Genomic DNA, 17,626 nt, shown 5'->3' with positions numbered 1-17,626 from the left:
GATAGTTTAAAAAAAAAACATTGTAAAGTGGTTATCCCACTGGCTATAAGGTGAATGCACCTATTTGTAAGTTGCTCTGGATAAGAGCGTCTGCTAAATGACGTAAATGTAAATGTAAATGATAGGATGGGTATAAGAGGTTATAAGATTCCTTATTTTACTCAATTTTGTTTATTTTATAGCGATATTAAATGCAGCCATCGGTGGACATAAACCTGATCTACAAATGGCTCCTTTCTAGCATATAGGCTGAATAGAGAAAAATAACATCTGGTCACGTAACTTCAGAGAAGAGGTGGTACGGATCCTACAGGAAGGTGCAAATGGGATAAAGTGAATGCACAACCTTCCTCACTGTTCCACAACATACTCAATAATCACTGTCAATACCACTGACCCAGTAAAGACAAGGCATTTCTGAATCCGGAACAACAATAACTCTATGTCTCAGAAAGGCAGTAGGGATGCCATGTGCTACACATACAGTTGAAGTCGGAAGTTTACATACACTTAGGTTGGAGTCATTAAAACTTGTTTTCAACCACTCCACAAATTTCTTGTTAACAAACTATAGTTTTGGCAAGTCAGTTAGGACATCTACTTTGTGCATGACACAAGTAATTTTTCCGACAGATTATTTCACTTATAATTCACTCTATCACAATTCCAGTGGGTCAGAAGTTTACATGCACTAAATTGACTGTGCCTTTAAACAGCTTGGAAAAGTATAGAAAATGATGTCATGGCTTTAGAAGCTTCTGAAAGGCTAATTGACATCATTTGAGTCAATTGGAGGTGTACCTGTGGATGTATTTCAAGGCCTACCTTCAAACTCAGTGCCTCTTTGCTTGACATCATGGGAAAATCAAAAGACATCAGCCAAGACCTCAGAAAACACACTGCAGACCTCCACATGTCTGGTTCATCCTTGGGAGCAATTTCCAAACGCCTGAAGGTACCACGTTCATCTGTACAAACAATAGTACGCAAGTATAAACACCATGGGACCACGCGGCCGTCATACCGCTCAGGAAGGAGACGGGTTCTGTCTCCTAGAGATGAACGTACTTTAGTGTGAAAAGTGCAAATCAATCCCAGAACAACAGCAAAGGACCTTGTGAAGATGCTGGAGGAAACAGGTACAAAAGTATCTATATCCACAGTACAACAAGTCCTATATTGACATAACCTGACAGACCGCTCAGCAAGGAAGAAGCCACTGCTCCAAAACCACCATAAAAAAGCCAGACTACGGTTTGCAACTGCACATGGGGACAAAGATCGTACTTTTTGGAGAAACATCCTCTGGTCTGATGAAACAAAAATAGAACTGTTTGGCCATAATGACCATCATTATGTTTGGAGGAAAAAGGGGGTTGCTTGCAAACCGAAGAACACCATCCCAACCGTGAAGCACGGGGGTGGCAGCATCATGCTGTGGGGGTCCTTTTCTGCAGGAGGGACAGGTGCACTTCACAAAATAGATGGCATCATGAGGAAGGACAATTATATGGATATATTGAAGCAACATCTCAAGACATCAGTCAGGAAGTTAAAGCTTGGTCTCAAATGGGTCTTCCAAATGGACAATGAGCCCAAGCATACTTCCAAAGTTGTGGCAAAATGGCTTAAGGACAACAAAGTCAAGGTATTGGAGTGGCCATCACAAAGCCCTGACCTCAATCCTATAGAACATTTGTGGGCAGAACTGAAAAAGCGTGTGCGAGCAAGGAGGCCTACAAACCTGACTCAGTTACACCAGCTCTGTCAGGAGGAATGGGCCAAAATTCACCCAACTTATTGTGGGAAGCTTGTGGAAGGCTACCCGAAATGTTTGACCCAAGTTAAACAATTTAAAGGCAATGCTACCAAATACTAATTGAGTGTATGTAAACTTCTGACCCACTGGGAATGTGATGAAATAAATAAAAGCTGAAATAAATAATTATCTCTACTATTACTCTGACATTTCACATTCTTAAAATAAAGTGGTGATCCTAACTGACTTAAGACAGGGAATTTTTACTAGGATTAAATGTCAGGAATTGTGAAAAACTGAGTTTAAATGTATTTGGCTAAGGCGTATGTAAACTTCCGACTTCAACTGTACCTGTACCTCTCAAGTACAGTGTTGCCTTTAGTGAGGGAGGGATACAGCAAATAAAAACATTCATCAGGAAAATCAAATTCAATGTAGCTATATACTTACAAGGTGAATACTGATGAACACTTCCTAAACCAATGCAAAGCCAGGTTGGGTCAAAGGGCAATTGACAGACAGACTGCTGTTGTGATCTAAGCGGACATGTTGTTGTGTCAAACTGCTTAACAAGAGAGCAAAGAGGCTAAGCTAAAAAAATAAAAATAACTCTAATCTCCTCAGCATTGCCTGACTTGGCAAGCCAACATGATAATTAGCTGGCTTGCTTATATCTTCACTTCAAAGCTCTATCAGCAAAACCATCATGCACACTAATCTGCTGTTTGTGCGTTTCTCTGTTCCCACAAGAGAGCGTTGAATAAAAATACAGTGATTGGGTGGAAACTAAATTAATCCTGCTTAAAGACAGCAATAAAGCAAAGGTATTATTCTTTCTCCTAATGCGTTGTCTTTGATCAGCTGGGCCAGCGGTTAACAAGGCAGGCGTCGCTCATGAAAGCCCAGCGCTAGCTCATTAGCATTCCCCTGTCTCTTCTCTGAGTGGATGTTGTTACACCTGAAAGAAGAGGTGCCACTCGGTCCGACTAGGCTAGAAAAGTTCTGGTGTCATTAGTTGGTAAACATTTTATCAACACCCATAGACAGGTGAGTTAAAAGTTGATAGGAGGCTAAGATGGACTATCTTGAATGCTGAACACTAAAATGCTCAGAATAGTTTGACCCACATTGAGAGAATAGCTTTTCTTATCATTAGTAAGAAAAGTTGCATTTGATCATTTAGAAATGTTTGTACAGTAGCTGTGTCCCCACCATCTAATACATTGGGTGTGCTCCCTTAAACAACAGACTGTTTAACCGTAGAGGAAGGGAGGGAGTTTCCAGTTGTGTGGGTGTAATAATTCTCATAGTAAAAATGTAAACCATAACATTGCATTAATAAGATAAATGAGAAAAAAGCCAACGCCACAGGCACCCCAGGTCTCTAATGGAAAAGAATCAAAGTCCTGCCACCTGTGCCTGAACTGTGCTAAAGACACAAGATGACCACCGAACAGAAGAAGCCATTTCATCAAACTTTATTGAGTGTGACGAGCACTCAGCCCAGCGAGCACTCAGGGAAAAGTATATATGTAATGCCTGAGCCGGAGTCTTGACAGCTTATTCATTACATTTACTGGGTGCATGTAAGGCGGCCAGATGTTGAAGCACGCCCACCGGAGAGGGATGCAGACCATTACCCTAATCCGTCTCCATAACGCTGCATGGCACGCACACAGACACACACACACACACACACAGACAGACCAGGGATGGGTGTGTCACGCTCTCTAAGCACATGGATGCTGGGGTGTTTAGGCCCTGGGGATATAATTTGTTACAATGACTGGTGCAAATCACCAGGGGACACCAGCTTGACCTTCAGATGTGTTACTGAGAATACTTGGTCTAAAACTTCAAAAGCCATGTGGATGGATGGATAGGATAGAAACGTCAGATTCAGCCCAGTCAACCTCTCTACCAGGCTCCAGACTATCCCATCAAAACACATTTGCTGCCTCAATATCGGTGTAATACTGTATTGGTCAGATTCACTGATTGGCCATTTGATAAAATAACAGTAGTTGAAGGTTTTACCTTTGTTTCTTGAATTGTAGTATTTTTGAAAACAGATGCAAACCTCACTATGTAATCATCTAAACCGGCCCTATTCATGGGTTGTAAGTTTCGTCACAATATTGTTTTGAACGTTTGTTTTAGGACAAATGTCCAACTGAGCATTCTACTCAACGCATTCTCATTAGGCGCTGATAAAGATTTACTCTAAAGTGTATTTCTGTGGCTTGGACACATAATGACAAATCAACAGTAGGCAAATAATTAGTAGGAAAACCTTTTGTCATCATTTTCATGTCACCAGATTGACTTTTGATGCTGTATAACTTTAGCTAGCTAGCTAAGATTGAGGGGACAGCACCAACTTTTAGCTAACTATTTGTGATGAACTTTGCTAGCTAATGGCAACATTGCTATCTCTCTAAAGCAGTGATTTTCACTACAGGGGGTCCGGGAACAGATTTACATAAGTATTCACACCCTTTGCTATGAGACTCGAAATTGAGCTCAGGTGCATCCTTGAGATGTTTCTAAAACTTGATTGGAGTCCACCTGTGGTAAATTAAATTGATTGGACATGATTTGGAAAGGCACACACCTGTCTACGTAAGGTCCCACAGTTGACAGTGCATGTCACAGCTAAATCCAAGCCATACGGTTGAAGGAATTGTCCGTAGAGCTCCGAGACAGGATTTAATCGAGGCACAGATCTGGGGAAGGGTTCCAAAACATTTCTGCAGCATTGAAGGTCTCCAAGAACACAGTGGCCTCCATCATTCTTAAATTGAAGAAGTTTGGTACCATCAAGACTCTTCCTAGAGCTTGGCTGCCGACGAAACTGAGCAATCGGGGGAGAAGGGCCTTAGTCAGGGAGATGACCAAGAACCCGATGGTCACTCTGACACAGCTTCAGAGTTCCTTTGTGGAGATTTGAGAACCTTCCAGAAAGACAACCATCTCTGCAGCACTCCATCAATCAGGCCTTTATGGTAGTTTTCCAGACGGAAGCCACTCCTTAGTAAAAGGCACATCACAGCCCGCTTGGAGTTTGCCAAAAGGCACCTAAAGGACTCTCAGACCATGAGAAACAAGATTATCTGGTCTGATGAACCCAAGATTGAACTCTTTGGCCTGTATGCCAAGCATCAAGTCTGGAAGAAACCTGGCACCATCTCTACGGTGAAGCATGGTGGTGGCAGCATAATGCTATGGGGATGTTTTTCAGCGGCAGGGACTGAGAGACTAGTCAGGATTGAGGAAAAGATTAACAGAGCAAAATACAGAGAGATCCTTGATGAAAACCTGCTCCAGAGCGCTCAGGATCTCAGACTGTGGCAAATGTTCACCTTCCAACAGGACAACGACCCTAAGTCACACAGCCAAGACAATGCAGGAGTGGCTTCAGGACAAGTCTCAATGTCCTTGAGTGGCCCAGCAAGAGCCCAGACTTTTTTAATACATTCGCAAAAAATTCAAAAAACCTGTTTTTGCTTTGTCATTATGGGGTATTGTGTGTAGATTGATGAGGGGAAAAAACAATTTAATCAATTTTAGAATAAGGCTGTAACGTAACAAAATGTGGAAAAAATCAAAGGGTCTGAATACTTTCCGAATGCACTCTAATATAAGTTAGCAGCATGGCAGTTTCCCAAGGTTTGGTGTTGACTATGCACTTTACTTAGCTAGCTAGCTAAGTAAGTAGGATTTATTTTATTTATTTATTTATTTCACCTTTATTTAACCAGGTAAGCCAGTTGAGAACAAGTTCTCATTTACAACTGCGACCTGGCCAAGATAAAGCAAAGCAGTGCGATAAAAACAACAACACAGAGTTACATATGGGGTAAAACAAAACATAAAGTCAAAAATACAACAGAAAAAATATATATACAGTGTGTACAAATGTAGCACGTTATGGAGGTAAGGCAATAAATAGGCTATAGTGCAAAATAATTACAATTAGTATTAACACTGGAATGATAGATGTGCAAATAGAGATACTGGGGTGCAAATTAGCAAAATAAATAACAATATAGGGATGAGGTAGTTGGGTGGGCTAATTTCAGATGGGCTGTGTACAGGTGCAGTGATCGGTAAGGTGCTCTGATAACTGATGCTTATAGTTAGTGAGGGAGATAAGAGTCTCCAGCTAGGATATATTCTCAACATTGGTATAGTCTCGTTGGCTTGTAACTACTGGCTAGTTGGCTAGCTAACTGGCTATAATAGCAGCCAAGGATGTTCGCTATCTTATGTGTTTGTGCTCTGATTTAGTTTACACAGATGACTTCAGCCATATGAAAAACCCTCCATAGCTAAATATACCTGTCTAGCTAACTTCCGTTCCTATGCTTGTAGCTTGCTTCTCATCTGACTGGTGTTAGCTAGCTAGCTACAGCTGCTAGCATGCTACTAGCTAGCTGCTGCTGTTGCGCAGCAACCGAGTTGTTGGTCCCAGTTATTGAACTCTGAGATTCAGCTGAAAAGATGTTAGCATTGTCAGAAATGATACAAAAAGGTAGCACATTGTTGGTTCTTAATGATCAGAAATGAGCACGTGACAGCAATAAATTATACATTTCATTACAATTGTTGCACCTACAAACTTAGTTAATTCGAAATGTTTCAATCCGATGTCTCGAATTTGAGCTAGGTAGGTGCAGAGAATACTCTTAAAACTCAATTGCTAACGACCATGTTAAGAAATCTGGTATTTGGTTCTCGGTAACAGCCGGACGGCTCATGATGAGAGGCGGGGAGTGTATTGTGTACCTCCAATCAAGTTGATTTACGAATTTTCATCTAGATTGGTGTCATATTGGTTTAGATATGACGGTAGGGATATTTTAATTTAACATTGAGCTTCAACCAATGCCTATATTGTGGGGGAAATCACTCCCACAATAATACAGAAGGATGGGCGACTGAAGCAACAGTAAGGCCTGGAGTGAAAGTAATGCAATCAAACCCTCTCCTTTGGCCTAATGTAACACTTTATTACACAACAGGCTTCACCTCATCGTCTTGATGTGGTCTCGCCGTTTCTACAGCAGGTGCAGCAGACACTTATCGGATCTTGTTAGTATAATGACTTCCCCCTGGAAGAAGCAGGTGATGGCTGAAGCTGACGGATGAGACACACAACATTTAATCTAGAGCCCAGCGTTTCTCAATCACTGTCCTACCGCTGAGTCCTCTGCTTCTACCAGGCTTAGGTCACTGAATATAGACCAACCTGTATCTTATCAGGATTAGGTCACTGAATATAGACTAACCTGTATCTATCAGGATTAGGTCACTGAATATAGACTAACCTGTATCTTATCAGGATTAGGTCACTGAATATAGACTAACCTGTATCTATCAGGATTAGGTCACTGAATATAGACTAACCTGTATCTATCAGGATTAGGTCACTGAATATAGACTAACCTGTATCTATCAGGATTAGGTCACTGAATATAGACTAACCTGTATCTTATCAGGATTAGGTCACTGAATATAGACTAACCTGTATCTTATCAGGATTAGGTCACTGAATATAGACTAACCTGTATCTTATCAGGATTAGGTCACTGAATATAGACTAACCTGTATCTATCAGGATTAGGTCACTGAATATAGACTAACCTGTATCTATCAGGATTAGGTCACTGAATATAGACTAACCTGTATCTATCAGGATTAGGTCACTGAATATAGACTAACCTGTATCTTATCAGGATTAGGTCACTGAATATAGACTAACCTGTATCTTATCAGGATTAGGTCACTGAATATAGACTAACCTGTATCTTATCAGGATTAGGTCACTGAATATAGACTAACCTGTATCTATCAGGATTAGGTCACTGAATATAGACTAACCTGTATCTATCAGGATTAGGTCACTGAATATAGACTAACCTGTATCTATCAGGATTAGGTCACTGAATATAGACTAACCTGTATCTATCAGGATTAGGTCACTGAATATAGACTAACCTGTATCTTATCAGGATTAGGTCACTGAATATAGACTAACCTGTATCTTATCAGGATTAGGTCACTGAATATAGACTAACCTGTATCTTATCAGGATTAGGTCACTGAATATAGACTAACCTGTATCTATCAGGATTAGGTCACTGAATATAGACTAACCTGTATCTATCAGGATTAGGTCACTGAATATAGACTAACCTGTATCTATCAGGATTAGGTCACTGAATATAGACTAACCTGTATCTATCAGGATTAGGTCACTGAATATAGACTAACCTGTATCTATCAGGATTAGGTCACTGAATATAGACTAACCTGTATCTATCAGGATTAGGTCACTGAATATAGACTAACCTGTATCTATCAATATTAGGTCACTGAATATAGACTAACCTGTATCTATCAGGATTAGGTCACTGAATATAGACCAACCTGTATCTATCAGGATTAGGTCACTGAATATAGACTAACCTGTATCTATCAGGATTAGGTCACTGAATATAGACTAACCTGTATCTATCAGGATTAGGTCACTGAATATAGACTAACCTGTATCTATCAAGATTAGGTCACTGAATATAGACTAACCTGTATCTATCAGGATTAGGTCACTGAATATAGACTAACCTGTATCTATTAGGATTAGGTCACTGAATATAGACTAACCTGTATCTATTAGGATTAGGTCACTGAATATAGACTAACCTGTATCTATCAGGATTAGGTCACTGAATATAGACTAACCTGTATCTATCAAGATTAGGTCACTGAATATAGACTAACCTGTATCTATCAGGATTAGGTCACTGAATATAGACCAACCTGTATCTATCAGGATTAGGTCACTGAATATAGACTAACCTGTATCTATCAGGATTAGGTCACTGAATATAGACTAACCTGTATCTATCAGGATTAGGTCACTGAATATAGACTAACCTGTATCTATCAAGATTAGGTCACTGAATATAGACTAACCTGTATCTATCAGGATTAGGTCACTGAATATAGACCAACCTGTATCTATCAAGATTAGGTCACTGAATATAGACTAACCTGTATCTATCAGGATTAGGTCTTTGAATATAGACTAACCTGTATCTATCAAGATTAGGTCACTGAATATAGACTAACCTGTATCTATCAGGATTAGGTCACTGAATATAGACTAACCTGTATCTATCAGGATTAGGTCACTGAATATAGACCAACCTGTATCTATCAGGATTAGGTCACTGAATATAGACTAACCTGTATCTATCAGGATTAGGTCACTGAATATAGACTAACCTGTATCTATCAATATTAGGTCACTGAATATAGACTAACCTGTATCTATCAGGATTAGGTCACTGAATATAGACCAACCTGTATCTATCAGGATTAGGTCACTGAATATAGACTAACCTGTATCTATCAGGATTAGGTCACTGAATATAGACTAACCTGTATCTATCAGGATTAGGTCACTGAATATAGACTAACCTGTATCTATCAAGATTAGGTCACTGAATATAGACTAACCTGTATCTATCAGGATTAGGTCACTGAATATAGACTAACCTGTATCTATTAGGATTAGGTCACTGAATATAGACTAACCTGTATCTATTAGGATTAGGTCACTGAATATAGACTAACCTGTATCTATCAGGATTAGGTCACTGAATATAGACTAACCTGTATCTATCAAGATTAGGTCACTGAATATAGACTAACCTGTATCTATCAGGATTAGGTCACTGAATATAGACCAACCTGTATCTATCAGGATTAGGTCACTGAATATAGACTAACCTGTATCTATCAGGATTAGGTCACTGAATATAGACTAACCTGTATCTATCAGGATTAGGTCACTGAATATAGACTAACCTGTATCTATCAAGATTAGGTCACTGAATATAGACTAACCTGTATCTATCAGGATTAGGTCACTGAATATAGACCAACCTGTATCTATCAAGATTAGGTCACTGAATATAGACTAACCTGTATCTATCAGGATTAGGTCTTTGAATATAGACTAACCTGTATCTATCAAGATTAGGTCACTGAATATAGACTAACCTGTATCTATCAGGATTAGGTCACTGAATATAGACTAACCTGTATCTATCAGGATTAGGTCACTGAATATAGACCAACCTGTATCTATCAGGATTAGGTCACTGAATATAGACTAACCTGTATCTATCAGGATTAGGTCACTGAATATAGACCAACCTGTATCTATCAGGATTAGGTCACTGAATATAGACCAACCTGTATCTATCAGGATTAGGTCACTGAATATACACATACTACCACATCCTGTTCAAAGGCACTTAAATATTTTGTCTTGCCTATTCATCCTCTGAATGGCACACATACACAATCCATGTCTCAATTGTCTCAAGGCTTAAAATTCATTATTTAACCTGTCTCCTCCCCTTCATCTACACTGATTGAAGTGGATTTAACAAGTGACATCAATAAGGGACCATAGCTTTCACCTGAATTCAGTCTATGTCATGGAAAGAGCAGGTGTTCTTAATGTTTTGTACACTCGCTGTATAGTAGACCAACATGCATGTAGATACCTCTGGTCCTAACGTTCTTTATGTATGCATTAGATATCACATTTGCTGACATTGCAAGATTAGAATTAGGGATTTTGTGGTAAAAAAATAAATAAACGTGGGTATACGCTATTCACAAAATAAAAAGCCACACAGTAAACACCGGTTGCGCGTCTCTTTTATTTTGTGAACCGCGTTTACCCTCGACTCAATCCCTGATCATCTTGCAATACTATCTCAGAAGATTGTTAGTGCGCAACAAAGAGCAATACTGAATAATAATAATATAATAATATCTATATCAACTTCTATTGAAGTGTACTTTACATAGATCCCATATGTCAAGGCAGTGTTAGACACTTTTTGCAATTCATCATTATTGGAGGTAGAAATGTAGCTATTACAAGATGAAAGCCGTAGCCTATACCTTGTGTCCGTAGGTTAACAGTCAGAAACCCCAAATGTGTCAAATCTGGAAATGACATAATTTATTGCTGCTGTGTGTTATGTCAGGTGAGTGTATTTTACTTTAGATATCTCTCTCTCTCTGTGCGTGCGTGCGTGAAAAAGATCCATGGTGTTTGAAAAACAGCAGGAGTTGCCCACAAGATAGAGAACCTGTGGCAGGTTATCCAAGGAAGCTTCTATCCCTATTATCTACAGTCTCTTCCACCATGACATTGATTCCCTCAACTGATCGCTCCATCTAAATAGACAATAGCTCCCCCAGGCAGCTCACAATGGGGAATCATAGATCAAGTATATTGGCCTCACACATAGGAGCTGGAATTGTTCCTCTGAGAATAGAAAAGGACAGGTTCAATATCAAGGAGGTTTTACTGACTGGGCTGACTGATGTATCCATCATTATGTTTTGCTCAGGAGGTCATTTCTAATAATCAATGCGATCAATGGCTGTTATTGTTTGTAATATATATGGATGAGTGATATGATCAATTGGGAAATTATTATATTACCTCTGTCATGTGTTACATTGAATTATTCCACATACAGCATAAAATCTACTGTAAGCTTTGGGCAAGGTTCAACATCTTTGTTCAGCAGTATCAGTGTGCACACGCACACACACACACACCACAGAGCCCTGGCTCTGACCATACCTCACCTGCAGGTAGTGACAGGCCCGTAGTGAGGGCTTGAGGTCTGTGTGCATCATGGGTTTATCCAGGTTAAGGGAGGACTTCCTGTAAGCTTCCTTGGCCTGGCTGACAGTCAGCGTGGACCAGGAACTCCTCTTCATAAACTTCCCCTCCGGAGCCATGGCCATGCTCTCGCACGCCGAGCACTTGACGTCGTTGTTGCTCTTGGAGGTCTTGAGGGACAAGTCCCCAAAGTGACTGTGGTGCATGGAGTCCGGGTAGCAGTGGGCAGCATAGGCGTAGTCACCGTGGTGACGGCTCATGACGCTGGGCGTGCGGTAGGTGCTGTCGCTGTCCAGGTTGTCGTCAGAGCTCCAGAAGCCTCCCGCACCCCCCGAGCGGTGCGCCTTGCGCTCTTTGCTCTTGCTCCGCTTGCTGCCGTGCTTGGAGCCTCCGTGGTGGCTGTGTTGGGAGCCTCCGTGGTGGCTGTGTTGGGAGCCGCCGTGGTGTCCCCCTCCTCCTCCTTCACCCTTGGTGCCGTTCATCTTGGACGATCCCTCCAGAGAATGGGACTTCGTGAAAAGCTTCTGGACGGAGTGGACCAGGTGGCGGATGCGTCCGGGGCTCTCGCTGCGCTGCTCCATGGTGGTGGTGGACGCCCTCTGGTACTGCAGCGTGTGGAAGCCATCGTGGTGCAGGGGCAGCTGCTTCTCAAACTGGTCCAGCAGGTTGGCCGGGATGCGGTTGCTCTTGCCGCTGCCCTGGTACTGCAAGGCGGAAGCGGCGGTGGCAGCAGCGGCATGGGAGGTGGCGGAGGCGGTGATGGTGGCGCAGTCGTCCCGCGTGGCCGAGTCGTAGTACGGGGAGCTGTAGTGCATTCTGGGGAAGGTGCTGCTGGAAACGTGGTCGATGGGGCCAATGCCGACTGACGAGGGCGCCATCATGACGGGGGACATCATCATGCAGTCGGAGTGAATGGAGCTGCGCGGTGAGTAGCGGTGATGGTAGTCCATGGGGCAGCTCTCAGTGGGGCTGAGCAGGTAGGAGGTGTGGCGCGAGTCGGAGGCACCACCATGGTAGCCCATGCCATGGATGTCTTGAGGGTAGTCGAACTGGTCCAGCCCGTGGGGCGAGGGGATCTGGTGCTGGGAGCGACCACCCGATAAGCCCTTCATGTTCCTAGCTGGGGGGACGGGGAGGCGTCTGTCTTCATCGAAGTGTCGAGACCAGGACCAAGGGGAATACTGCTGGTCTGTCAGAAACATACAGAGAGAGAGGAATAAGATGAATGCTCAGACTGGTGTAAATGCATTCAGTCACCCTATGCAGGTGCAGTAAGTGATCGTTCAGTACCAACTCCAAATCTAAAAAATGTATTCAGCTGCTTTCAAAAACGTCAGCAAAAGAGCTGGGGAAGTGTTTCTTTAAAATCTCATGAAATCCAATAAAGATTTTGATAATTTACTTTGAAGATATACTCATGTACATACAGATGTAGGATCTTAATTTGAACAGTTTTCTAAGAGCAGGAAAACACTCCTGAAGCAGCAGGAAATTTGAATTATTATGTGGATTATAATAAATTGACATTTTTGTAGGGGTTGATTCATTTTTCGTTAGGGCAAATTTTTGACGCCTTTTTAAACTTAGAATACACTACCAATTTGATTTCCTGCTATGCAGGGAAATTCTCTGCGACAACAGAGTGATCAAATATTGAACATATTCACTTTATTGAAGCTGGATAGGAGCCTGCTGTGCCCCTCCCTCCTGTGTCAGGTCTATTTGAAACAGATAAGAGGCTGTTGTCCGTGTCTGCCACCAATGCAGTGCTTCATTTGAGCCGGATCCTTCTGGAACAGGTACCTCTCCTGGCATAAAAATAATTGTCACTTTTTGCAATGTAAAAATTTGAATAAAAGCTATCAAAGTTCATTCAAGTTGCCTCTTATTTAATTATCCTGCTCCCACAGAAAAACGTAATGTGAAAAAATTTATTTTCAACCTGGCCTAATATTCTAAGAGTTGATTTGGATTGGGCCGGCCCGGGTTTATGGTTTGCGCAACATTGTAACCTATGTTTGAGACCAACACGTGGCCGTGGCTGTGTGAGAAGCGCGCGATTATGTCTCACATAACTACACTGAGATTGACTTTCTATGATCTCTCTCCCTTTCTCTACTCTGATAGACATGAACCTGCAACTCTCATCTCTCCAGCGTTGCACTTCATCAGTTATTTCCTTATAGAATCATAGCCACGAGAAGGGTTCTGAAAGGACTGCAGTACCCCTGATAAATTGAAATACATTTGCCAAAGTTATAGAATTACTGCTGTCTGTTCAGAAATAAATGAAATCATTCAGAATAGCCTACTACACCATGAGAAGGCCTATAATTTAGTGACAGAGGATCAATAGCTGTGGATTGTAGCCCAATAACAAGGAATAGGCTACAGTCGGGAACAGCGCAGACAAAACAGGCCTTTCATTTCTGAAATACAATCGAGGGAAAACACAGGTTGGAAAGCAAATGGCTCCTGCTGAAAAGAGAAGACTCTATACTGTAGGTTACCAAAATATTTGATCAACTTCCAAATATTGTTTTACAAAAGAGAGAGAGAGAGATAGGCTTTTGGCACATCGGCCATCACCAGCGAGTGAGCTGCGCATCATTGAGTGAGTCAGTGAAACTGGAAAGCATTTTCATGACTATAATTTCCTCCTCATATTGTAGCCTACAATATGTCTCCACACACCTAGGCCTAGGCTATTGATGGATTCAAGACAAGGTCGTTTTTATTGATCTCAGATTCTCTGTTTTTCAGTGTCAAAGTAGCCTGCCATTTCGATCATTTGTGCGGTATTAAAAAAGATTCTGTCCAAGTCTCCAGTCATGTAAAATGACGTAGAATTGCATGAAATGTGTTTACAAAAGGCCAACATTTTCCTGGATCCTAGGCTACTAGAAATGTTCCCCATGTGTGCAACTTCAATAAGTGCCTCTACTCTACTGCTCTATGCCACTACGCAAATGCGATGATATGCATGCAATGCTTTACTATAACGTTTTTTTTATGCGTTCCGCTACCTCAGAACTCCTCAGGTCACCCCACTCTCACTTGCTGTAAAGACCGGTTGAACCCGGCTGAAAGACTATTCTGTCTCTGCCACCAGCGCAGCGCTGTAAAACCGGTTGAGTCCGGCTGAGAGGCTGTTCTGTCTCTGCCACCAGCGCAGCGCTGTAAAACCGGTTGAGTCCGGCTGAGAGGCTGTTTCTGCCACCAGTGCAGAGCCGTAAAGACCGGTTGAGCCCAGCTGAGAGCCTGTTCTGTCTCTGCCACCAGCACAGAGCCGTAAAGACCGGTTGAGCCCAGCTGAGAGGTTGTTCTGTCTCTGCCACCAGCACAGAGCCGTAAAGACCGGTTGAGCCCAGCTGAGAGGTTGTTCTGTCTCTGCCACCAGTGCAGCACAGCACCGTAAAGACCGGCTGAGAGGCTGTTCCGTCTTTGCCACCAGTGCAGCGCAGCGCTGTAAAGACTGGTTGAGCCCGGCTGAGAGGCTGTTCCGTCTTTGCCACCAGCACAGCGCAGCGCCATTACCACAGGATGAGCCCGGTTAAGAGGCTTTTCTGTCTCTGCCTCCAGTGCAGCGCCGTATAAACCGGTTGAGCCCGGCTGAGAGGTTGTTCTGTCTCTGCCTCCAGTCCAGTGGCGTAAAAAACAGTTGAGCCCGGCTGAGAGGTTGTTCTGTCTCTGCCTCCAGTCCAGTGGCGTAAAAACCAGTTGAGCCCGGCTGAGAGGTTGTTCTGTCTCTGCCTCCAGTCCAGTGGCGTAAAAACCAGTTGAGCCCGGCTGAGAGGTTGTTCTGTCTCTGCCTCCAGTCCAGTGGCGTAAAAACCAGTTGAGCCCGGCTGAGAGGCTGTTCTGTCTCTGCCACCAGTGCAGCGCAGCACCGTAAAGACCGGTTGAGCTAGGCTGAGAGGCTGTTCTGTCTCTGCCACCAGTGCAGCGCAGCACCGTAAAGACCGGTTGAGCCCGGCTGAGAGGCTGTTCTGTCTCTGCCACCAGTGCAGCACTGCACCGTAAAGAACGGCTGAGAGGATGTTCTGTCTCTGCCACCACTGCAGCACAGCACCGTAAAGACCGGCTGAGAGGCTGTTTTGTCTCTGCCACCAGCGCAGTGCCGTAACGACCGGTTGAGCCCGGCTGAGAGGCTGTTTTGTCTCTGCAACCAGTGCAGCGCAGCGCCGTAAAGACCGGCTTTGCCTGGCTGTTCTGTCTCTGCCACCAGTGCAGCACCATAAAGACCAGTTGAGCCTGGCTGAGAGGCTGTTCTGTCTCTGCAACCAGTGCAGTTCAGCGCCGTAAAGACCAGTTGAGCGCAGCTAAGAGGCTGTTCTGTCTCTGCCACCACTGCAGCGGTGTAAAAAACGGTTGAGCCCGGCTAAGAGGCTGTTCTGTCTCTGCAACCAGTGCAGCGCAGCGTCGTAAAGACAGGTTGAGCCCAGCTGAGAGGCTGTTCTGTCTCTGCCACCAGCGCAGCGCCGTAACGACCGGTTGAGCCCGGCTAAGAGGCTGTTCTGTCTCTGCCACCAGCGCAGCGCCGTAACGACCGGTTGAGCCCGGCTAAGAGGCTGTTCTGTCTCTGCCACCAGCGCAGCGCCGTAACGACCGGTTGAGCCCGGCTGAGAGACTGTTCTGTCTCTGCCACCAGTGCAGCACAGCATCGTAAAGACCGGTTGAGCCCGGCTAAGAGGCTGTTCTGTCTCTGCCACCAGCGCAGCGCAGCGCCGTAAAGACCGGTTGAGCCCGGCTGAGAGACTCAGGCTAATCATTCTCTGCGCTTTAGGGATCTGGAGAGGCCCACAGGATAGTTCCCTCTCTTCTCTATCTCCTCTCTCTCCTCTCTTCCATAAGCTCCTCCATAAACTCCTCCTGAGTGGCGCAGTGGTCTAAGACACTGCATCGTAGTGCTAGCTGTGCCACTAGAGATCCTGGTTTGAATCCAGGCTCTGTCGTAGCCGGCCGCGACCGGGAGACCCATGGGGCGGCGCACAATTGGCCCAGCGTCGTCCAGGGTAGGGGAGGGAATGGCCAGCAGGGATGTAGCTCAGTTGGTAGAGCATGGCGTTTGCAACGCCAGGGTTGTGGGTTCGATTCCCACGGGGGGCCAGTATGAAAAATAAATACAAATAATGTATGCACTCACCAACTATAAGTCGCTCTGGATAAGAGCGTCTGCTAAATGACTAAAATGTAAATAAACAAAACCATAGTACTCTACATCTGTTCCTGTTCCACTTCCATTACATCTGAAACTATACCTAGAAGACTTAGGACTAATGGTATCTTCCATGACCTCTGGAACTATACCTAGAAGCTTAGGACAATTGGTATATTTCATCACCTCTGGAACTATACCTAGAAGCTTAGGACTAATGGTATCTTCGATTCTGACAGATAAATAGCAGTTGCACTAGCAATACACCAAATTTAGGCAAATGTAACATTTCATTTTTATACATAGTGTATGTAACAATCCTGTATCACACACCAAACCAACCAAATATTAAACGTTAAACTGGCGGGGAAATTGCCAAGATGATGCCACAAAAAGATTACCAGGGAGCTATCCTTCTGGAATGTCCTTTTGAGCAAAATTATACAGTAACGAACAAGAACCCCAAAACAGAATCTGGCAATAGTTGATAACAGAAGAATATTCATGATTTGTTAAAACAGTGTGTTCTCCTTCTCCTGCTGCAGGAACAGCCAGGTCACCCGTGATACAAGTCAGTATTCAATGTCCATTCATGTCTGAGGGCGTCGAGAGATGACGTGGAAACCGGCCACTAGGACCAACAGTGAGCGCTTTGATCTTCAAGTAAGTTTTGGTTTTGCTAGGGGGATGGGGGATGGGTGTAATCACCTGCCTCTGGTATCAAAGGTTGCATGTTCGAATCCAGCGATAGAAAGTTGTTTTTGAGATTTTGGTTTTAAGGATATCCCAAACCTTAACCCTTACCTTAACCATCCGGAGTTAATGCCTAACCTTAAAAATGTGTAGTTAATGCCTAAACTTAACCTTAAACACTTCGAAATTTGACGTTTGGAACAACTTTGAAATTTGACGTTGAAGAAACATCTGACGTGAGACTGTGAGAGCTATTAGTCAGGAAACCCCGTCATGAATAAATCCACAATCT

The 17,626-nt window shown here is 43.4% G+C and overlaps 1 protein-coding gene across 1 annotated transcript in view; it reads right to left on the bottom strand.

The window, feature by feature from the left end:
• The window catches only part of LOC121548653 (disks large-associated protein 2-like), a 65,884-nt gene extending 50,162 nt beyond the window's left edge, over positions 1 to 15,722 (bottom strand). The window contains exons 1-2 of the mRNA XM_045210039.1: positions 14,576 to 15,722; positions 11,447 to 12,672 (exon numbers count right to left, since the gene is read on the bottom strand). Of these exons, the coding sequence (XP_045065974.1) occupies positions 11,447 to 12,672; positions 14,576 to 15,722 (2,373 nt within the window). The remainder of the gene's footprint in view (positions 1 to 11,446; positions 12,673 to 14,575) is intronic.
• Positions 15,723 to 17,626: the final 1,904 nt, after the last annotated feature.

Source organism: Coregonus clupeaformis, chromosome 33, assembly GCF_020615455.1.
Source record: "Coregonus clupeaformis isolate EN_2021a chromosome 33, ASM2061545v1, whole genome shotgun sequence".
Classification (NCBI taxonomy): domain Eukaryota; kingdom Metazoa; phylum Chordata; class Actinopteri; order Salmoniformes; family Salmonidae; genus Coregonus; species Coregonus clupeaformis.
This window is presented reverse-complemented; position numbering and strand designations above follow the sequence as displayed.